Source organism: Mytilus edulis, chromosome 8, assembly GCF_963676685.1.
Source record: "Mytilus edulis chromosome 8, xbMytEdul2.2, whole genome shotgun sequence".
Lineage (NCBI taxonomy): Eukaryota > Metazoa > Mollusca > Bivalvia > Mytilida > Mytilidae > Mytilus > Mytilus edulis.
The window spans coordinates 74,213,372-74,237,947 of record NC_092351.1 but is presented as its reverse complement, the minus strand read 5'-3'; the positions used below and the strand labels follow the sequence as shown (position 1 = coordinate 74,237,947).

The 24,576-nt window shown below is 31.5% G+C and overlaps 1 protein-coding gene across 1 annotated transcript in view; it reads right to left on the bottom strand.

The window, feature by feature from the left end:
• LOC139486250 (transcription intermediary factor 1-beta-like) overlaps positions 1-24,576 on the bottom strand; it is a 73,466-nt gene that overhangs the window by 4,847 nt on the left and 44,043 nt on the right. Inside the window, exons 3-8 of the mRNA XM_071271034.1 lie at positions 4,709-4,756; positions 4,082-4,129; positions 3,288-3,305; positions 2,333-2,365; positions 1,263-1,289; positions 638-652 (exon numbers count right to left, since the gene is read on the bottom strand). Of these exons, the coding sequence (XP_071127135.1) occupies positions 638-652; positions 1,263-1,289; positions 2,333-2,365; positions 3,288-3,305; positions 4,082-4,129; positions 4,709-4,756 (189 nt within the window). The remainder of the gene's footprint in view (positions 1-637; positions 653-1,262; positions 1,290-2,332; positions 2,366-3,287; positions 3,306-4,081; positions 4,130-4,708; positions 4,757-24,576) is intronic.

Below are 24,576 nucleotides of genomic sequence, written 5' to 3'. Positions count from 1 at the left end.
TATATGTTCATGTTTGCAGTATTCTTAAGGGCTAATTCAGTTTTTTTTATTTCTCAGTCATGGCAATATGGAGATACAACAGTGTTAACTGATTCATGTGAGGCAAAGGATTGAAAGAACTGTTTCACAAAGCAAAAATTGATCAATGACCACAGGTTACTCAGATTTTGATTTTTTGTAAAGAGAAAGAAAGTATGATATGCATGAAAAGTAGATGTAAGAGAATCAAACATGAGTGTTGCTTTTTTAAAGTCGTTCAGTATATAAACGTGTTGTTTTCATTATTAAACTGATTTCAGCAAGAATATGGCGGCTCCGACGTTGAAATGTCAACTTTTGAATTGACGGTAGCTTACGAGAAAAACATGTAAATTAAAAATGGCATATGGCCTGGGCCTTTATATTCGTTAATTTTATCCCTCGATAATGCATAGGATAAAATTCGAATATCACCGCCCAGGCCATATAAAAATTTCAAACAACGGCTTCCATAAAACATTTCTTAAGTAAACTTCAACAACACATTTGCAATAAATAATGGCATGACTATTGTTGATGTGAGATAGACTTTTCTTTTTTGATGCATTAAAAAACAAATGAGTGTGATATTATATTTAGGTAAATATGTGTTACTTACATAGAACGTCCTGAACTGCAATGAAAAATTACATAAGAAAAGTTTTAGCTGAACAAACATTTAGAAAACAGTTTTACTGTGTCTGGTATAAATATAATCTTTTAATGATCCTTATCACATATTGTACAATAGAAACGTTTGCTCTAATATAAGACACAACATATAATTATAATTGGACTTAATTCAGTGGTGCATTCAAATGATGCGTTCAGAATTAACGTGCGACTGAACTATTTGTGAAAATCTTAATCTGTCGTTATATCGACAACAATAAAAATTAAATATTTCGAAATTAACAGCAGTTCAAAGTTAAAATAAATATGCTTAGAATCATGCAAATATGCTATGATCACAAAAAAAAAGAAATTAAAGCTATTCGAATTGAACGGTCTATGTTTAATAAATTATTTACATTATTTAAGTAATGAATAAAACTACATAAACTATCTTGTTAAGCTGAAGATCCCCTAAACTATGTACCATCAGTTACTAGAGTTTCATCAATATAGAAAAATACACATAGACTGAACAATAAGATCACAACCGAGCTATTTAGTTTTGTATGCGAATAAAACAATCTTTATAATGTTTAAGCACTGACAAGAGTTCTAACTTTAATACATACCCGATCCACCTTGTTTTACGTTCATTCCTGTAAAACAAATGACATACTTGAGTTTTTGAGAAGTAACAAATCTTTACTTTAGAACAAGAGATGCATTTATGTACGTTGTTTTCTTACATACATTACCGGAATAACTGTTCAATACAATTAGAAATGAAAATGTTTAGATTGCGTTACATTTGGAAGGCAATCTTCCGACTTTATTTACAAAAGAATATTGGAAACACACTATTGTTGATACACCTTGTACTATGTCATGTCCTAAAATAACTACACTTCCAAAGCATAGGCAAATGATAATGTTTTGTTTTTGCATATTGATTTTAATATCTTGTATTCTTAATTTTGGTCTTGGTGTTTTTTCTGATTTTGATAGTTCGAATGCTTACAGTTTGATACCCTGATGTATGATCTTTCTAGCTATCTTGTGACTAAACTCATCATAGATACCAGGACTAAATTTTGTATAAACGCCTTTTCGTTTTATTTTTTCAAATGAAATAATTCTTATTTTTTAATATTTTATACCTTAAAAAGAGTAAAAAGATAGCGAATAAACGGTATTTGTTTTACACAGGACAATTTCCAATCATATCATTTATTAATTCTAATTTATTTTTTTGCTAAAAATATATTTCAAACAGTTTCAAAAATTTTTGTTGTAATATACGCAACAATGAAAATAAAATATTTCAAAATTAACAGTAGTTCAAAGCTAAAAATAATATACTTATTTGGAATCATGTCAATATGCTATGAACACGAAAAAAAATTATCGCAAACAGAATTGAACGGTCTAATTTATTATTTACATTGTTTAAGATATCAATATGAATACATACACTCTCTTGTTAAGCAAAAGATGCTCTTAAGTATGTACCATTAGTTACTGAATCACTCAAGCTCTATCAATATACCATTGTTTTCGTATAAAAAACGGGTTTTTTCTCACATAGAATGAATAATCCCGCTTAGAATAATTTAAAGCTCAAGCTATTTAGTTTCGTATGTGAATAAAACAATCCTCATAATGTTTAAGCACTGAAACGAATTATAAGTTTAATACATACCCGGGCTTCGAAGTCCTGGTAATAGGTTCATTCCTGTAAAAAAAAAATACATACTTGTGCCTAATTGTGAAGTGTTTTTGAAAAGTCACAAATCTTTACTTTAGTACACGAGACGCATGCGTGTACGTTGTGTGTTTGAAAAAAATATTACCGGAATAATGGTTCAATGAGATTTTTTTAAGAAAATATCCCACTAAAATGTCCATACATTTTAAATGTCATCCTTCATGTTAATTTACAAAGAAAAATTCTCGGAAACACACCAATAAATCAATGAGGTTACAAAGTGTTTTAGGTTGTGTCCAAAAAACATTATCATTCCAACAAAAGGCCAGATAATTATTTTTGTTTACATTTTATATATGAACTGGTCTTCAATTTACTTTATAATACTCGACTGTAATTTTAACTATACTTAATTTTTTTTATATACATAAGGCCGTTAGTTTTCTCGTTTGAATTATTTTACATTCAATTTGTCATATCGGGGTCTTTTATAGCTGACTATGCGGTATGGGCGTTGCTCATTGTTGAAGACCTATAACTGTTAATGTCTGTGTCATTTTGGCCTCTTGTTGACAGTTGTCTCATTGGCAATCATAAAACCTCTTCTTTTTTATATCGACAGTCTGAACTTGTACTCTACTCGACCAGTATTTAACCATTGTGTACGCGGCTGAACTATTCTCGATCTCATATGAACCATACTCGACCTAGTCAGAACCGCACCCGATATAATCTGAACATATTTGACCAAGTATTTACCGACGTTCATCAATTTTTCTTTACCTCACGTATTACTTATCAGGTGAATTCAAAGGCCTTGTGATTTAAGTGAAATATAAGGTATTACTTGATCGTTCACTAATAATCAGAAGAACAATTAAAAAAAAGGTTAATTCAAACCATCTTTGTTTTCTGTAATTATACATTTTTAAAAGTACACTTTACTTACGTTGAAATCTGTTCATTCCTGTAACAAAAATCCAATAAATATACCAAATAACAATACAGTACAAAACAATTGAAGAGTTTGTTATTTTGTTAAACAAAATCCCAAACACATGTATTTGTTAGCAAATCATGGCAGGTTGAATTAAAAAGGAAAACAAACATTTCACCAAAATCCTAATTTCAAAGAACGTGGAATGTTGTGTATTCATTTCAGAAATACACATTCATTACATCTGTCAAGATTTACTTAATAATACTCCGAATATTATAAAAACATTGCTTATCATTAAAATACAACATGTTTAATACATTATTGAACAAAGTTTGCATGTTTTTAGTTCTAGTGTGGGGACTGTTTTGTATGCACTAATATCAATCTTTTATTGTAAATAGGAAAGTAACATCTTCCAAATATTTGCACTTAAACAGTAAGGTACGTTAATTTTTATTTAGATACTTTTTACTCTTATTTTGTTAGCAGTCAATATAAGACTTTATTTTATCTGTTAGGAAAATGTGTAACGGTGTTGTTTTGAATACAACTTCTCAAGACAATTTACATATTCTGATTAGTCTGAATTGACTTCAATATTATCACTCTAGGGAGACAATTTCCATATACTATACAATATCATAACAGATGATAATGTCAGTAATGACAAGTTCTTTTATATTACTTCAAAATTTACCAACAGTCTTGACATGACATTTCAATAAGTCAGAAAAAAACCACCATGGACCAACCCAGACAATTATAAAAACAACATTGTCAATGTGGACATTATTTTAACTTACCAACATTCACCGCAGGCGTATTTGTACTTCTTTTGTGACTCTGGTGCCCTGAAATATGATTATCCAGAGTGTAAATCTTATTTCTGAAAAAAGCATGAGAATAGGAATAGAAGTATATGACACAACTGTAATGTTTGCCAAAACACGTGTTAAAATTTTCAACGAAAACATTGGTATAAACTAATGTTCCCAGCACATTTTTGCAAATCAAGTCTTTTATAGCGGACAATACGTTACAGTTTTTTTTGTATCTAGTTGAAACCCTTACAAGTGCGTGTGATTGATAACATCTTTTTCTCATTAGAACTTTAGTGAATATATGTCTCATTGGCAACCATAACACATCTTTTTGTTTTTTAGAGAGTGTATAGAAAGTCACCACTTCTTTACAAATCTTCAGTCATCTAATGGTTATCAACATATTGTAGTTCGTTTTCCCACAAGCTCTTGTAGTGACATTACATGACGGACTACTGTCTAGTATTTGTGTTGTGCTTCTGGCGTTGTCTGCATCTTCAATACTGAATGGTTACTTTTATTTTTCTTTAATCATTAGTGTTCTATAGTCAAATAATGCCTCATATGTACTTCTATTTCCGTTACTTAACAATAAATTATTTGTAGTACCTGGTATTTTGTTTTCTATCAGTTTTTTCCATCAACGCGTTTCCTTCCCTAAAACAAAATGATAATATACACCAGGAATCCATAATAGACAAAACACTTTTTTAGAAAAAAATTCCGAAGCGCCTTTTATACACAAGCAACAGGAGGACATTTACAACTAAGAGATATAAATGATGGATGAGTTTTATAGGTTAAATTTGTAATGTCCTATATACACGATATAAGCAAAAACATCACAAACATAACAAGAATGTCAAATCAGTCTCGGACAAAATATCTTAATGTAAAAAACGACCAGTAATGGCAGTAGCTTATTTTTTCACACGTGACGTTGTGAGTGAGGCATTTGCTACAAACAAAATAAATCCTTCAGCTACTAAGTGTCCAACATAAGAGACAACAACCACGTGCTAGAAACTGTAAAACTTTTTTTCAACAATGGATGGTTCTTCTTTGTAATCATGGTCTACATTTAAAGGGAATACCCACACCTAAAGATACCGCAGAACTATATAGGTATGCAAGATCACATACCTATAATCCAAATCCATTAACTTTCAGCTGTAGTTAACGATGTTAAAACCTTAATTTCTTTAAATTGAGTTTTACAATTTTTAAATTAAAATCTGCAATACCAGATGCTTTAATGTACTTTGTGTCGTTCTATCAAACTGTCTGCTTTCATTTTTTATGTATATAAGGCCCTCTTAACCATGTTAACCGTTGTATCTCCTATAATTGCGGTACATTGTATGTAGGCTTCTGTTCATACAAACCGGTCAAAACTAAACCTTCGTCGTATCAAAATGAGTGTACGAAATTAGTCTGTTTGAAAAATTATGTAACAACATTTTCTTTCCTAGGTTTGTAGTATCAATCATAAAGATAGTCAGTTATTATGATCTTTTAGTCTTTCTAAAACCTACTTTATATGTTTGCCTTTGAAGATAAAAGTTTTTTTTTTTTCAAACAAAAGCTCGAAAGAGTATCAGTGTATTCTTATCTTGCGTAGTGTTGTTTGTCTTTTGTTTTTTTTTTAATATTGTTTGTATTTTTTAAATTTTTTGTCGGTTTATCGGCCCATTTGGTATCTGTTGCTCCTATTGCATTGCTATGTGACACACCTTCAAAATACAGGGAAATCATGTAGTCAAGAAATCAATTCGTATACCGATGCAATAATTAATACCATTATTATCCCTTTTCTATGAATTGATTACTTACTTAAACTGCATCTCCCCGAAAAGGCTGTCTACTTCTGTGCCTGAAGGACTTTTGTTTCTGTATGACACATAAGACCTTCCGGGAACTGGCTTTAAATCTATGTTGTCTACATCAACTCTAAGTTTCTTCAGCTTCTGTAACAACAGAACGTCTGCCATTGTTTCCATTTTCTTGATTTTCTTTTCCCATTGTTGACAGTTTTCGATATCTCCACGATAAACTTTGGTTAATGCAGTTATATTTTGTAAAGTTTTCTGTTCCTCGTCATGCAATAGCCTAACAAAACTATCTACTTTCTTATCAATCAAATTCTTCCAGTAGTTCCCCTCTTCAGTAATGGTCTTGATGACTGCTCTGACTTCGTCACGGTAGGTTTTTGTTTCTTTCTCTATTTTGCTAAGGTTTACCTTGGATGTTGTTACCTTTGCTTCTATGTTCTTGACAACTTCGAATCTGAGTTTTTCAGTTGATTTAGTAAGATCTGTCATCAAATGGCGGCTGTGTTTCTCTACGGAGCAAATTCTACACACAAGAGTATCACAATCTTGACAGTAGAAAAAGTAAATTTCTTCATGTTCTGTACAAAGGAGTTTTTCATCCTTGTTAATATTTGGTCCACTTAAAAAAGTGTGGTTTTTACAAGACTTCGTGCGTAAATGAGATGATTTACAGCTTCCACAAAATGACTGGTCACACTGTTGACAATAATATTCACCAGGTCCAGCAGTACAAATTTCACAAGTGGAAGCAGCAGCTTGGGCCATTTCGATATTTAAATATAAGTCACCTGTGGCAAGTTCATGTACAAATGTATCTGTGAAGCGTAGTTGTAATCAACAATCCAGACTTTAAAGTAAAGGTTGTTTCATAGTATAAAAATAGAATTAAACGTAGTAAGATACACTTGAATTATTGAAATAATTCATCATGTTTATATTATTCAATGAGTTGACTTGTTTGTATATTAAATACATGTTTGTAGCGACCGACTGTTTAAAGTTAATCGACAAAGGTAAGTACAGATGGTAACAGTGAAATCAACTCAAGTTTCTTAATAATGTACGTCAATGTTCACATAATCTAAATTCACTTTTGTTTAGTTATGTGTGTTTCCATTGTTAATCCCGTTTCTTTTAGTCAATACTCACCTCTAACTTTGATAAACTACTAATATGTTGTGATAAATATCCGAACGTAAATTCCTACTCCTGATTATATAAACTTCCCTGTAGCGATACGCGTAACTATGTCTATCACATGATAGTTTAAAGTTATTTGTACTTGATCAATACATATGCGTATTAATCTATTTATAAATCATTTCTACTATTTATAAATCATGTCTACTACTTATATCCAGTATACATGTAGCAGGTCAACAAGGCTAACACAAGTGCAATAGAAACTAACAATTTCATAATAATGTACGTCAATGTTCACCATACTTAACCAGGTTAACTTTTAGTAACTTGTTTCCTCTTATATTTAATGTGTTTCCCTCAGTTTAAATTTGTAACCCGGATTGATTTGTTTTTTTCTCAATCGATTTATGAATTTCGAACAGCGGTATACTCTGTTTAAGTTGTATGTGTGACAAATATCCGAACGTAAACTTCCACTACTGATTACATATATTTACATATAGTGATTCGAGTAAAGATATCTATCACATGTTAGTTAAAACTAGTGATAATAAAATTGAGAATTAAAATTAGGGGAAAATGTCAAAGAGATAACAACCTGACCAAAAAGTCTATTCTAATAATTTTTGTAAAGCCTGTTTTCTATTGATCACTATTATAGCAAGTCAGAAAGTCTCACATAAATAGGGTTCTTGGTGATTTGATTCACACTACCTGCATATAATCATCCAAACCAACAACATAGCTGTAGTGTTTCGATTATAATATCTGATATGATTTTACAATTCCCTCTGTACTTAACAAAAAGAAAAGTAAATAAGATTGACATAGTAAAAACTGAATCATCAAAATTACGTAATTATTGAGATTATTTCAGTAGGAATTGATTCATAATTAAAAATCAATTGAAATATAAATTATAACAAACAAAAATAAAGTTGAAATTGAAATGGTGTTGTTATTTTGAATAGTTTCCAAATTCATTGGATGTAGAAAGACTTTTGAGCGCAATCCATTTAGATATGGATCCAACCGGTCTATGTGAGATATTACCGTTTCCTTGTAATTGTTGCTAAATAAACTCATCACAGATACCAGGATTAAATATTGTATTTACACCAGATGCGTGTTTCGTCTAACAAAGACTCATAAGTGACACTCGAATTCCAAAATTCAACAGGCCAATTCAAGTACGACATTGGTGACCATTGAGGACCAACATTCCTAAAAGTTTTGCCAAGTATAGCTAGGTAATCTATTTGTGAGGTAGAACATCCTTAGTATTCCAAAAATTCAAAAGTTTTGTAAACAATTAATTTATAAATATGACCGTATCAATGATTATTGATGTCAGCACAGTATGTCAGCACAGTGATGACTGCTGGGCGACTTAGCGATACCATATATCCATCTTAACATCCTATTGCAACAACATAAACTGTAAGGTAGATAAGCAATCGAAATGTTATAATCGTCGATCAAAGCAAATTTGTCCATAAAAAGATTCGTTCACCAAGAGATTGTGTAGATCATTTTATTAGAAAAAGAAAATTTATAAAATGGAAGGTTCTCTTTATAGGAATAGTCGGAACGATAATGTACCTAATGTAGAATTATGAGCAGCTTTTTCCCTGCGACTTACCAACCTTACCTAAATGACTAATTTACATAAAAAAGAAATTGTATCAGCATCTTGAATTGTATATTACTTGCATTAGTGTGTCTCATAGTGGTTGAAGGAAACTTTGCTTTTTGATATATTCATGTGAATTAATGAATTAAAGTAATGTTCCATCTAATGTACTCAAATTTCAAACAATATAATAATGGATTAAAAGGGTTGAGTTAATTGATATTATACATTTACCATTTACCTCACTTTTATTTTTGATTTCGGTATTGGTATCGGTTTCGGTTTCGGTATCGGCTTATGGTGAACACGTCTTTTAATGATAATCATAAAATAGAACTATAGCATGGACAAAAAAAGTGAATAAATTACATACATCAAATCTTAATTTTTAAATCTTAACTTTTAAATCTTAAATTTCAAAGTAAGTATACACTCTCATAATCATGTACTATAAAGTATAATAATATAACACAACCAATCTGAGGGATAGTTTTTCAACATATTCATATGAATGTAATACTATACAGTAGCAAACTTCATTTAAAAATTGCAAAGACAGGACAACCGGAAACTAAAATCTGTAATATATTTTCTTTTATTTACATTGTATGTGGTATTAAGGTAATGAATGGAACCATAACACAACGATTTAACTGATCCGTATAATGAGTAATTAACATACACAAGACATATATATAATATCCTATTTTCAAAATATTATCGTAATACCCAATAACTTACAAATGACCTACAAAAATCACAGAACTTTCCCTCCAAAACTGAATGAGGATAAGTACAGGAAAATGACTGAGGTCCAATATAGGAAAGTATCAAACTAATTAAGACCGTAGTCATATCTATATTAAAAATTGTAATCGAACTATCTAAATATATATATGTCTTAACTGGATCAACTACATGTAATACTAATCAAATACCAATCTAAAGAATTCGTAATGTTGTGTCCTATTTTATCTCTGTAAAATGATGGTGATTATTTGCTTGTTGATTGTATTGTCATTAAATGAGTAAATTTTCAAGTATATATATATGTGTCATGACTTATGTAAACGTTACTAGTCTGTACAGTTTTGCTTGATTGTGTAAACGTGATTATGATTTGAAACAAAAAGATATTAATCACAATATATGTCTTTCTGCATTTTTAATATTGCATCAGTTAATAAAGATGTAGAAGTTAAATCGCAAAAAAATATCTAAACTCCGAGAAAAACTCAAAACGAAAAATCCTTAATCAAATGGATATGTATTTATCATGTTTATGTATAAATGTATCGATAAATGATTAGGGTTAAGGTGAGGGTTTGAGTAAACCTGACTCTAATAATGAGAGTTAAAAAAACTATAATAAATATGTCATATTGTCAAAATCATATCCGACGTTCGAAAGACATATATATATTAAAATAACTATTCTTTTTTGAGGATTTGGTAAAATAACTGCTGCGGATTTTTATGTTTATGAATGTTTTAAAGCAAAATGGCTGTCGTTTTAATGTTATGTTTACAATTTAAACTATATTTTGATTGAATGAATATAGAAACAAATGAACAAAATTTACATTTTCAGTTTAAAATCTTATATATCCAAAAAAAGATGCGCCAATGACACAACTCACCACACAAAATCAATGAAACCAAAAAAAACAAATATAAGTATCCAGACTGATCAACAATTGATAAAGCCCATACCACATAGTCAGCTATTTATGGCAGCTAAATGACAAGCGTAAAACTATTTAAACCAGAAAAAACGGCATAAGTAATGTACAAAAGTATTATCGAAAAACAAATATGCAACACATCAACAGACGGCAACTACTGAATTACAGGCTCTGGACTTGTGACAGGAACATATATACAGAACGGGACTGGAATCCCAACCCTCCCCGTATTAAAAAATGAATTCTTTACCATTAGGAAGATTAGCAGACAAATACAAAGATCACATTAAATTAGGATATTTCTTTCTTCCACATTAATAGTATCGTTACGTATGTAGAAATATCTTTTTATATTATTAACATAAATGTTATCAATCATCAAAGCCGCGCTTCAAAGTTATTGTGAACAATCTAATCTAGAGGTTTCGTGAGTTAGCTCTGGATAATAAAAAAACATTGAAATCATTAGTTTTGATATTTTAAGAGTTCATAATATCTGACACTCTTTCATTTCGCAACAGTCGAAAAACATGTTATTTTTCAAAACTTTACGCACGTATTCCGTATTCCAAACTAAAAAACAAATTGAAAATATTGGTTCTGCTTTGTTTTGTATATAAAAATTGATCAACATAGGTACTTCATGTAGTACCTTCTCTAAGGAAAGGAAGTATCAAAATTTGCAAAACACCAATTTTCTGAAACTCACATTATAAATATACTTGATTTCTTAATAAACAGCATATCTGTTACCTTTATAGGCCATGTTTTTCAACAGTTTTAATGGCATTCCAATGGAAACAAATGATGCCCCTCTCAGCTAGTAACTTTATTCATAAAAGGTTGACTCTCGACAGTAAGTTCTAAGAAGAACAAAAAGAGGTAAGAAGTATCCTGTAACTTGACTTTCTGATATGTAGATGATGTTTTCTTACTCAATATGTCTAAATGTTGTAGCAAATAGCTAATTTTTCTTTCCAACAACTCTGTATTGCTACATGTATGTATATCAAATTATATTTGACCTATCTTAGGAAAAAGCTAAAATAATAATAAATTGTTCTTCACTTCTTAATTTCTTTTTAAAACGAAAATAAATTTCAAAATAAGAATTGCCTTGTTTGTAATGAGGATAAATTATAAAACATATATACATTTCTCTGTTTCAATTCCTCTGCTATACGCGTCTGGCGTATTGAATTATATACCTTGCAACTTTGATAACTATTTACACTGCTGATTGACGTTTTGTCTCCAATGGTATCACCAGCCCAGTAGTGAGCACTTCGGTGATGAATTTTTAGAATTTTCCCGTAACAAAACTTTGCATTTTTCAAAAAACTAAGATTTTTCTTATCCTTTGAAAAGATAACCCTAGCCTTATTTGGGCATTTTTTTTTCTTCAAATTTTGGGTCCTCCATACTCTTCTTATGTGTACTTCTTTGGCTTTATAACTATTTTAATCAGAGCTTCACTGATGAGTCTTATGAAGATGAAACGCGCGTCTGGCGTATTCAATTAGAATCATGGTACTTTTTTTTTAATTTGATAACTATTTACATCACGGGGTCGATGCCACTGCTGATCAATGTGTTGCCCCAAGGATATAACAAGTCCAGTGGTTAGCACTTCGGTGTTGACATGAATATCAAGAATAAGGTCATTTCTATATTTTTTCTGTTACAAAACTTTTGAATTTTTTGAAAAAACGAAGATTGGAATATATTACCTTAGCCATATTCGGCACAACTTTTTGGAATTTCGGGTTCTCAATACTCTTCAAATTTGTACTTGTGTGTTGAAATGAATATATGGTCATTTTCATATATTTCCCGAAACAAAACTTTGATTTTTTCGAAAGAATAAGGATTTTCTCATCCCATAAATAAATTACCGTAGCCATATTTTTGCACAACTTTTCGGAATTTTGAGTCCTCAATACTTGTCAACTTTGTACTTGTTTGGCTTTATAACTACATATATTTTGATCTGAGCGTCACTGATGAGTCTTGTGTAGACGAAAAGCGCATCTGGCGCATTAAATTATAATTCTGGTACCTTTGATAACGATTTACTATATTGTTACGTGTTTCGTTGTTATTGTGTCTTAACTTCTAAAATCTAAATTGTCTATATTTAAATGTTCTTTCTTTCTCTTTTTCCATGTGTTTTTTTTTATTTGTTTTTATTTCTTTCAGTTACATTTTTAATTTAGCTTCAACATATTTTAGATTTGATACAATAACAATCAAAATCAAAATCAAGGAGTAAACAAAAACTCATAGAGCAAAAAGACAATTACATCAACAGTTACATATAATAAATAAGAAACAATACGAACTCCACTAAAAACTGGGAGTGAAATCAGAACTCTATAGAAATAAGGCGCATCCTAAATTGGACATGCATAAAAGTCTTCTTACCTTTTGAAGACAAGCAGCACTAGAAATAAGACTTGGGTTTTTGGAAGTCGTCAATGAGTATACTATGAAGCGCATTTATCCTCAATGTTCAATACCAATTCATTGAAAAGTAAATTTCTAATAACAATGGTATCGGCATATTTCTTCTTCATAAAAAGTTGCATGTTTGCAAATTTAGTGGTTAGTTTAAATTATCAATGACAACCAACGCATAATTTTAGAGTAGGGCTACTTTAACATACACATGCAGGTAAGTTCAAAATTTGACAACTGCATGTTTACATTCGTCACTTGAATGTGCTAAGCAAAGCTATTTATGTTTTTAAAAAGCCGATACACGAATAAAAACTTTAATGTAATAAATGTGTTATTAAAATGAATAAAGTCATCAATTTTCATTTTAAAATTATTTCGATAGTGCAAGGTTCAGGGTAGATTAGTGCTAATTGGTTGATAAAAATGTTCATAAAAAAAGAAACAGATGACAAATTTAAAGCCATAACACAAACTAATTTATACAACTTTCTCCAAATTTAACTACAATGGTTCATGACATGTTTTTGCTGTTTACCATGTTTATTAAGCTTAACAAATAAAAAAAAACGGCATTGAGCCTTCCACTCCAGAATGATTCTATGCTTCACCAGTTTATAATCATGCAACTTACATTCCCTGTTTTAAAAATAACATGTTTGCATATATTGTCGTAGATTTAGGAAAATGTATACACTAGACAATGCTCATTTTTCTGTAATTTCGTGGTTCACAAATTTAAATGAAATCCGTAACATTTATGCTACACATGTATAATAAATCAACATTGATATGTATTCGAGCAAAAAGATGCATACGAAGCAGTAGACATGGTATACATGTGTATAGGATATTTAATATCACCCATGTATATATATCAAATTAAAGATAACACTAGCTTATATGTTTGTTGAACAGAGATTAGCCGTGATAATAAAAAGATATTAGGTAATGACGTCATGGTTATATGCATTTACATCTCGTTTGAACTACGATATAACTTTGTAAGTATTGATCAACTTTAATATTGTATATGTTTTTGTTTAATATTGATATAACAATATTATAATTTCAATAATACCTGTTATTGTTATGCGAAGCCTCAAACAAGAAACTATAAATTATAAAGGCAATCGCTGACTTATCAGACATTCGAATTATTATAAAGTTGTGTACGTTAATACAATGTATATGTGTTTAGAACATAATAGTTTACTTGATATGTTTGCACTTATGATGATAGCTCAAGCAATCACACACGTTTAAAAAATACTATTTTAAGTTTTAGTTTCTTGTGTACAATTTGGAGTTTGGTATGGTGTTCATTATCACTGAACCAGTGTACATTTGTTTAGGGGCCAACAGAAGGACGCCTCCGGGTGCGAAAATTTCTCGTTGCATTGAAGACCTGTTGGTTACTTCCTGCTGTTGTCTGCTCTATGGTCGGGTTGTTGTCTCTTTGGCACATTCCCCATCTCAATTTTCAATTTTATTAATCTACTTGAACGAATTTAATGCTACATTTTGATATTTATTGTCTAAATGCGTTTGCTATGATGAGTTTATTGTTACAGAGAAAGAAACTTTAACTAAACATCTAAAGTAACTATCAGCTGATTTTTGTTTATTTATGTCGGCATTTCTGAGAATGCTATTTTAGGTTTTGTTTACTTTCAAGTTTTACAAACAAGTACTAACCCACTACATGTTAAGCTATAGCACTTCCTGGAATATATAAAAACAAATGTAAACCATTTTTAGAAAAACGTAAAACGATTATCCTACGTTTCAATGTTCCCCTAACTTGGAGAACGACAATATAAAATAAGGTTAAGTTAGCTAGTGTTGTCATCAATGGTAACAGCTTGAAAAATATTACACTAAGCTAATAACAAACATAATTTGTCTTTGTATTACATTGCATAACAGTTAACATTTTTACACATTGTTTGATATTTGTTTTAATGTGGTTTTCCTACTTGTCAAATCGAGCGCAACCGATTTATGTGTGGTCGAAACACGTTTCAAATAAATAAGCCGAATATCTTTATGATTTTTAACTACTCCAATTGTTGGTGGGTTTGAAGATTCTGATAGGTTAGTTCTCTTCACAGGTTCCACAGTTTGCGTTTGCGTTTGTTGTTTAGTAATTGTATTATTTTGGTCATTGTTTATGTGGTTTTATTTATGTATTACTGTGATTGCCTTTTCGTAAGCCTGTTTATTAAGTGTGTTAGGAATTCTATTTTCGATTTTGAATCATGTGTAATGGATAAGGTAATAAATCAATATTTTTTTGTTAAAATTTGACAATTTGTGCTCTGCGACCATTGACGATTTCAGCACAGCAATTACGTTTTTAACTCTGTTTTGTATGTGTTAATTGCATTGCCGTTTATTGTTTCGTAGCACTTAAGTGCTTCTGCTGTTTCGTTATTTTCATCTGATAATTGATGTGTTTCCCTCGGTTTTAGTTTGTAACCAGGTTTGTTTTCTTGTCAATCGATATATGAATTTCGAGCAGCGGTATACATGGTATACGACTGTTGCCTTTATCTAGTATGTAACTTATGTTGATGTAAGTTCAAGTATCAAAGACAAAGTATAAATGCACAAACACGTGGATGGAATATTGGGAGTCTAACAAACTCCATACGATGTAAGACATTAAGCTTTATAATGGTCTAGATCTTTATATGATACGGATTGCATGCTCCGCAGTATATTTCTAGTGCTTAGCTTTGAATTATCCTCGTTGTAATTTTCCACGTCACTGTTTTGATTACGTCAATGCTTTTCATTTTCATAAGCAACAGTGAGCAAACACCGCGCTAAATTTAAATTCAGTAATGGGGCTTTCCTCTGTATTCTAAGTGTGACAAAACATGTATTCATTAGATAACTACAATAGTTGACGTGTGATTGTTGCAACAAAGTATTTTCATCGTCTTACGAAACTTGCAATGGTTTACAAATTTGAGATCTTGACGGAAATTATGTAATCAAATTTTTCGTTTCCTTTAACCTGTTGGATAACAAGCAAGAAATTACAAACCATTAATAAAAGAACATTTTAGTCGCAGATACATGATTTGTGTATTAGCTGTTATTAGGTAACAGTAACTGTGAGTATACTGAGACTCATGGTTTTACTTTATGTCATTTCCAGATATGTTGTTGTTATTTTCTGCTTTGTATCGATCTGATGAGATAAGTCCTTTTCAAATGATTTTTATAAATTGTTTTTATGGTATGCATTCAAACCCAAGTATCATGTTGAATGGAGGGTTTGGCGCACACAAATGTGTTGAACTGTGCAATATTCAATAAGTTCCTGTCCTAATTCAAGAGCCTGTTTTAGTTTGTTTTTTTCTCTATCAATTTATGAATATCGAACTGCGGAATACTACTGTTGCCTTTATTTATTCAGTGGTTGTCAATTGTTTTGTACATAAATCAGAAAGTTATTTTCGTGTTTGAATTTTTCACATCTGTTATTTTTGGTTCCCTTATAGCTGTGCGGTATCGGTCTTGCTAAATGTTGATGCCCTTTGGTGACCTATATTTGCTTTCTTCTACATCATTAATTCAGTGGTGGAGATAGGTATATCATAGGCAATCATACCACATCTTCTTATACTATAATAACCATGTATCACAAGATATTAACCAACACTAAAGTACATCGTTTGTTTTACACCCAAGTTATCATATCGGTTTTATGGCAAACCTTTTAAATATTTCTCAGTAAAAGAACGTGATTCAACCGTAAATCAATTGAAAAATCACAAAATTAGAATGTTGTATCCTTTGGAGCACATTCCGGAACTTCTTATACATGCGGCGGACATTTATTGTTACATTTATTAGCTTTAAATTGTGGAATAATATTTGGTCTTACAAAATAACATGATAATCTATTCCCCGCCAAAGATCATATTTCGTTTTAAATTTTACTCCTGTTTTCTCTTTATTTCTGTTCGTTGTTGCAGGTTGCAACCTACCATGTCAAAGCCTGTTATCACGGGATATTCCAGGTAGTAAACCACAGAATAATGTAACAAATGTCATAAAACATGCGTGGAGGTCGTAAGCAAAAGATAAAACTTGTTGCCACATAATCATCCCAGAAGAATACATTATTTATAAATGATAAATAGAAAGATACGCTACTTACATTCGCAAACCCTGAATGCTAAAATATTGAATAAAACAAAAATTTCAAATCAGGAAATATTTTCTAATTTCAAAACAACCGTTTACTCTACTATACTATCTCTTTTCTTTGATTTTCATTAATAATTGTAAATCTTCTTAATTGCATACTGTTTACTTCGATTTGTTTCATGGTTTGGTATAGAAAAACAAAACTGAGAAATACCACGTTTTGAATTGTGAAAGCGACGCATATTTTTCGTCTGCCATGAGAGTGTTGGTTGATAAGAGTTTATTAATGTCAGTGTTACTTAATCTATGAATTATTTAACGCAAGAAAAGCAATGTATCGGCTTGAAATTAATAGTATGGGTCATGGTAGATCTTACAAGTCATCGGTCATCTAGAAATTCCAAATAAGGGATAATCACATATTATCAAATATGAACAAGGCATGCGTATATTGCAGGTTTGTGTTTTAAGGAACTTTATAACCATCTTAACTTTACATATATCAGTATAAATATTTTCCCAGTATGTAACCGGGGTAATATAAAATTTAACATATTTGATGTTTTAAATTTTTTTAAATTGTATTGTTATAGAAATGTCTTTCTTGAACTAGTTTTATAGCTAACTATACCTCTAAGTTGTATGCTTATTATATTGATAACCATGGGTAAACATAACAGACAGACATACGGTTTTGTAAATAATGAAAAATGTCAAAATTAGGAGAACAACATTGTTATTAAATATTGATCACTATACAAACATATATATCTATGTCAATGAAGAAATTTAATCATGCATTCATTTTAGTACACCATTTTAATGCCGGGTTTTTTTCGCCATTGTTGCTGTATTTTTTCATTATCATTTTACAATACTTTCGTCTGTGTTAAAATATATTGACGCTTTAGCATGTGTTTTACTGATTCATAATACGCATACGTTACTTACATTCCTCCAAAACTGAAAAAGACAGCACAATATAGAATATGGATAAGAATATGAATCATTTGATATAAAATTAGAAAAGCAATAAAAAAGATATGGTAATACAAACTGTCTTGTAATACTTATACTATAAAATAAATTGGGTGCTTTTATAGTAATCCTGTATTATATTCAAGTACTGTTATAATCGGTCGAGGTTAGCTGTATTTCCTTGAGGCGTAACCGAGGGCCAGTAGTACTGCTGATCGAAACCGAATACACTTGTACGATAACATAATGCAAAATAAATATAAAAACTATACTTTTTTATTCTTATATCTTAAAACAATAATCGACAAACTGACTGATGATTAACTTGAGGAGGACTCATACAGGAATGACATTATAATGCAAAAACTGATACAGAAAGAGTCTTCATTGTTGTATGTATGAGGAGTTTTAAGTCACATAGTAATTATCTAGTAATTCTCTAGTGTTTTGACAAACTTCTTTCTAGTAAAAATGATGAAATCTATAAATGGCGGTTTCCTAAGTTTAAGAATATAAAAACTCTACTTAAATCAATTATCATTTAAAAAGATATATTGATATAACCTAAGTTGTTGAAAACATCTTCAATTTGATGAAACACTGATTAACTTTACTCTTTTATTATCTTTAAAGCAAACCGTATATGTATAAGTCTACCTATATGTGTCGTTAAGTCTCATATATTTTATTACAAATTTCAGACAAGTTGATTAATATTACACTCAGGCACAAATTGTGTGCAAGAAGTGCAACATGGTATATTAACAAATAACATGTTATGCAGTGAGATGTAAGGAACTTGTTTTTCATCCAATACGGGACAAACTCTTGTTTACATCAACATACGTGTCGGATTTGTCTACTCTCCTTTGTAAGAAGTATCAATCTGGAAAAAGTATAACTTATAGCAATTATATATTTTATTTTGTAAGTTAGCTTTTTTAACCATTATTTCATGTTTAATTGTAATATTATTTCACTTTTCATTCAATTATGATTATGCATTTGACTATAATTATTAACCTTTAAAGATAGATAACTTACCGAAATACTAACTCTCCGAAAATGTTGTCTATTTCTGTACCTGAAACCTCCCTTTTTCTGTATGACAAAAATGGTGCATCAGCAATCTGCTTTTATACTATTTGGTCAACATCAGTTTTCAGTTGTTGCAGCTTTTCTAACAATAGTACATCTGCTGTTGTTTCCATTGTCATAATGTTTGTTTGCAGTGTTTGACCATTCTCTACAACTTCATTATAAACTTCAATGTATGCATTCATATTTTGTATTTCTGTCAGTTCCTTATCGTGTACTATCTTGATCAAGGCTTCTACTCTCTTATCAATCAAATTCTTCCAGTAATTGCCTTCGTCAGTTATGGTCTTAATGATGGTTTTAACTATCTCGCGGTAGGTTTTTGTTTCTATCTCAATTTTGTTTATGTTTTGCCTTGAAGTTGTTATATTCGAATCAATGATTTTGGCAAGTTCAGATTTTAGCCTAATGGTTGATTTAGCAAGGTTTGTCATCAAATGACGACTGTGTTTTTCAACGGAGCAAATTCTACACACAGGAGTATCGCAATCATGGCAGTAGAATAAGAAACTTTCTGTGTGTTCTGTACAGAGAATTTTTCCTTCCTGGTTGATATGTCGTCTGCTTAAAAACGTGTGGCTTTTACATGATGTTGCGTGTAAATGAGATAATTTACAGCTTCCACAAAATAATTGGTAACACTGTTGACAATATTGTTCACCTGGACCGGCAGTACATATTTCACAGGTTGATGCTGCAGCTTGGGCCATTTTCTGTAGCTTCAGTGAACACAATACTCTATGGCTTTTTCGATTATTCGTAAAGCATACTCCTAAAAGTAAAATCTGTGTAGTTAAAGAATAGTAACATAAACTGATCCCTGAATAACAAGTTAATCGGTTCAATTGAAAAAGTAAAACAATATGATAAAAATGGAAAATAAGGTCATGCTTCCGTAGCACTTTTTCTAGATATATCTTCATCAGGAACGATCAAAGCCGAATATTTGAAAGCAAAGGATTTATAAGAACTAGGGATGTCAAAGAGTACTCGAATACTCAAGTATCGCTCGGTAGGACCGAGTATCGATTACCAAAATGGTACTCGACTAATCGGTTTCCTGTTAGAATGGTGCTGGTTTTATATAGATTTTATATATTTATAGTAAAAAATAATAAAATTTAAAAACACGATTCTAATGTTTACATTTAACAGTTTTTTCAAAAGTATCCAAGCAGAGGTACATATGACCACGAGGATTTTCCCGAGGCTGACACTTTAAACGAATTTTGGTCAATTCCCCACCTCTGTACCGTCAGCGGATATATTTTTAACAGTATGACTGTTTATAGTTACCTCTTCAATTTGAGAAATCGATACATTCCAGAAAGAATTGACAAGATAATATAAATGTGATTGATGATGCTGAAACCTTGATTTCTTTAAATTTAAAGTTGAAATACCAGATGCTTAAATTTGTCGTTCTATCAAAGTGTCTGATTTCTATTTTCTTATAATTGAGGTACATTCAATGTGGACTACTGTTCATACAAAGCGAGCCAAAAATGACTCTTCGTCGTATCAAAATGAGCGTACGAAATTAGTATTTTTTAAACAATTTCTAACAACATTGTTTTTTCTAGATCTGTAGTATCAATCATGAAAATGTGCTGTTCTTATCTCGCAACCATTTGTTAATCTGCTTTGTCTGACTACCTCTTGAAGAAGTATGTTCAACAGATGTTCGTTAGTGTAATAACATTTTTTTTTTGTGTAGTGTTGTTTGTCATTTGGTGTTTTTTATTTTTTGTTTTTGTTATGTCATGGTGTTGTCTGGTTTTTTTTTCAAGAACGCTTTTGAATGTCTATTTGGCATTTTTTTGCTCCTATTGCATGGCTCGAAGACACACATATCACAAGCCCAGTAGTCAGCACTTTTTGTGCTGACATGAATTGTCATTGATATGGTTATATTTATAAATTAACTGTTTACAAAATATTGATTTTTTTTAAATAATAAGGCTTTTCTACCTCAGGCATAGATAAAAGAGGGACGAAAGATACCAAAGGGACAGTCAAACTCATAAATCTAAAACAAACTGACAACGCCATGGCTAAAAATGAAAAAGACAAACAGAAAAACAATAGTACACATGACACAACATAGAAAACTAAAGAATAAACAACACGAACCCCACCAAAAACTAGGGGTGATCTCAGGTGCTCCGGAAGGGTAAGCAGATCCTGCTCCACATGCGGCACCCGTCGTGTTGCTTATGTGATTACAAATCCGGTAAATAGTCTAATTCGGTAGGTCAAATTCATGAAAGGGAAGGGGATTGTAGTTACGACGTGAGGAACATATCCGATATCATTTGTGAAATGGTTATTCCATAACGGTCAACCAACTCGTGATGGCGTCCGTAAAATTTACGAAGGGATGATTTCAACTTCACCATTTGGAACTCTTGATTTAATAGCTTCCTTGTGAGCAGTAACCCTCTATCAAGAAAATCATGATAGGAAATGCAAGCACGGGAATATCGTATCAATTGAGAGATATATACCCCGTATGCAAGTGCTGCTGGAATGTTGCTACTTAGAAATGGAAAGTTCACAATTGGAAAGCTGAAATCATCTCTTTTGTCGTAAAGTTTTGTCTTCAACCGACCCTCATTGTCAATTTCTAGATGTAAGTCAAGATATGAAGCTGACTTAACTGTATCTGTAGTATCCTTTATCTCCAATTCGATGGGATAGATGCGTTCCACATAGTCACCAAATTTTGAATTGTTTAGTGAAAGAACGTCATCTATATAGCGGAAAGTAGAGTTAAAGGCTATTGCTAACTTCTTATCTTTCTTCCTAAGAAGTTCCTGCATGAAGTCAGCCTCATAATAATAAAGAAACAAGTCAGCAAGTAGAGGGGCACAGTTTGTTCCCATTGGTATGCCGACAGTCTGTTGAAAAACACGTCCTCCGAACGTAACAAATATGTTGTCAATCAAGAAATCAAGCATCTTGATAATATCGGTTTCAGAGAATTTTTTGTTTGAATCAGAGTGATTCTTTACAAAGTAGGATTTATCCCTCCCTAAGACAAGATACTTGTATCTACGTTGGCCATTCTTTTTTATGAAGCAAAGTAATACCAACTGTTTGAATTTGTCTTTAAGTTTGGAATGTGGAATACTTGTGTAAAGAGTAGAGAAGTCAAATGTTTTAATACTGTTACAAGATGAAAGAGAGTTAGATTGTATGTACTCTAAAAGATCTTTGGAATTTTTAAGTATCCACATCTGATTCACGCCACCTCTAGAATAGGCAGTTTCACAATAACTTTGAAGCCCGTCTTTGATTGCTGATAAAATGGATGTTAATAATTTAGAAAGAGGTTTTGTGGAGCACTTGGAAGACCCAGCAATATACCGCTGTTTGTAAGGACACTTATGTAGTTTAGGTATCTAATACAGTGATGGAAGATCAAGTTCTTCATCTTTGGTTGAAATACCAAAGGAACAAAGAACAGACCTATGATTATCCAGGATTTCCTCTTTGGTAAGTGTCGTGAGGGTATATGTTGAGTTTCCAAGTGAATTGTCTATACCTAATTCGTTTATCAAGCAATTAATGTAATGACTTTTACAGACAAAAACGATGTTATTTGGGGCTTTGTCTGCGGGGACAACAACATATTTATCATGGAGGTCGGATAGGTGTTTAGCAACATTTGGGTCTTTAAAAATTGACGTAGCATGGGCATTGATGGACCCATTCAGTTTCTTAATTCTGATTTGTATTAAGGACCTCACTGCCTTTATCCATTCGGATAGAGTGTCTACGTCTTCCTTCTCGCGCTTAGCCCATTGCCTGGCATAATCCTCGACTGAATCCATCAAAATTTTAAAGTTGTATTTCCAATTGATGGATTTAGGCTCACGATATTTCGGACCTTTCGATAACACGTTTCGTAGAGAAGTGTTATTAACAATGTTAAGGTCACCGGTAATAACGTGGCCAGCGGGATTATATGTGAATTGGGAACTAGCACAAGTGCAATCAGGAGGTTTAGACTTGAAGTCGTCAATATCGAGATCCTGCAAAACGCGTTTGTAATTGAAAATTTTAGTTGCAATAGCAATAGCTGTATTTGGCAAAACGTTTAGGAATATTGGTCATCAATGCTCTTCAACTTCGTAATTTATTTGGCCTTTTTAACTGCGAAATGCGCGTCTGGCGTATATATTTAATTTACTCCTGGCATCTATGATGAGTTTATTTATTATTCAACAGATAGAGATACCATTTATTCAAGAAAATATTCCGTATACCGATGCAATTGTTAACACGATATTTTTTTTTTTACGAATTGATAACTTCCTTAAACTGTAACTCTCCGAATAGGCTGTCTATTTCTGACCTAAAGGCTTTTTGTTTCTGTATGACACAGATGACCTTTCAGGAACTTGCTGTAATTCTATGGTGTCTACGTCAACTTTAAGTTTCTTAAGCTTTTTTAACAAAAGTACATTTGATTCCATTTCTTTGATGTTCTTTTGCCATTGTTGACAGTTTTCGAAATCTTTTCGATGAACTTTGATTAGTGCAGACATATTATGTAATGCTTTCTGTTCCTCTTCCTGCACAAGCTTAACAAAACCATCGACTTTTTAATCAATTAGTTTTGTTCCAGTAAATGCCCTCTTCCGTAATGGTCTTGATGACGGTAAGCTTTTGTGTACTTTTCAATTGTGTTTACGTTTTGACTCGATGTTGTTTCCTTTAATACAATATCCTTGGCAAGTTCAGATCTAAGTTTTTTAGTTTATGTTGTAAGGTATGTCATCAAAAGGCAACTGTGCTTCTCGACGGAGCAAATTCTACGGACAGGAGTATCACAATCCTGACAGTAGAACAAGAAACATTCCTTGTGTTCCGTGCAAAGAAGTTTTTTTCTGGTCGAATTCTCGTCCGCTATAAAAGTTTGGTTTTTACAAGACTTTGTGCGTAAATGAGATGATTTACCACTTCCACAAAATAACTGATCACACTGCTGACAGTAATGTTCACCTGGTCCCCCAGTACATATTTCACAAGTTGATGCCGGAGCTTGAGCCATTTTATATGTTTTAGTGACTACTAACAGTTACCTTTTATCTCATTCTGTTATCTTCAAAGTGTAGTCTGGAAAAGACTTTCCTGTCGTGGAATACAAAATGTTTATCTAATATACGAGGAAACAGAAAAGAAGTAATATATTAACTTATTCATATTTTCTGAGTGTCTCACACAATTAATGATTTCGACCATTCCGATTGATAAATGAAAACATTGAAATTTGACGATTGGACGCCATCTTTGTCAATGAAAACAAATTAGCGAGGCGCGATTAGTATTTAAATTTTAACGATACAGGACCGAACAAAATCCGTAATTTGAAAAAAAAGCCGACCACATCCTAAAATCGAAAGGTGGTCGACTTTTTCTGCTGATTGCTTAAACAAATTCTTTAAAATAGAAGTTAGAATAAAAGTTGTATTAAAG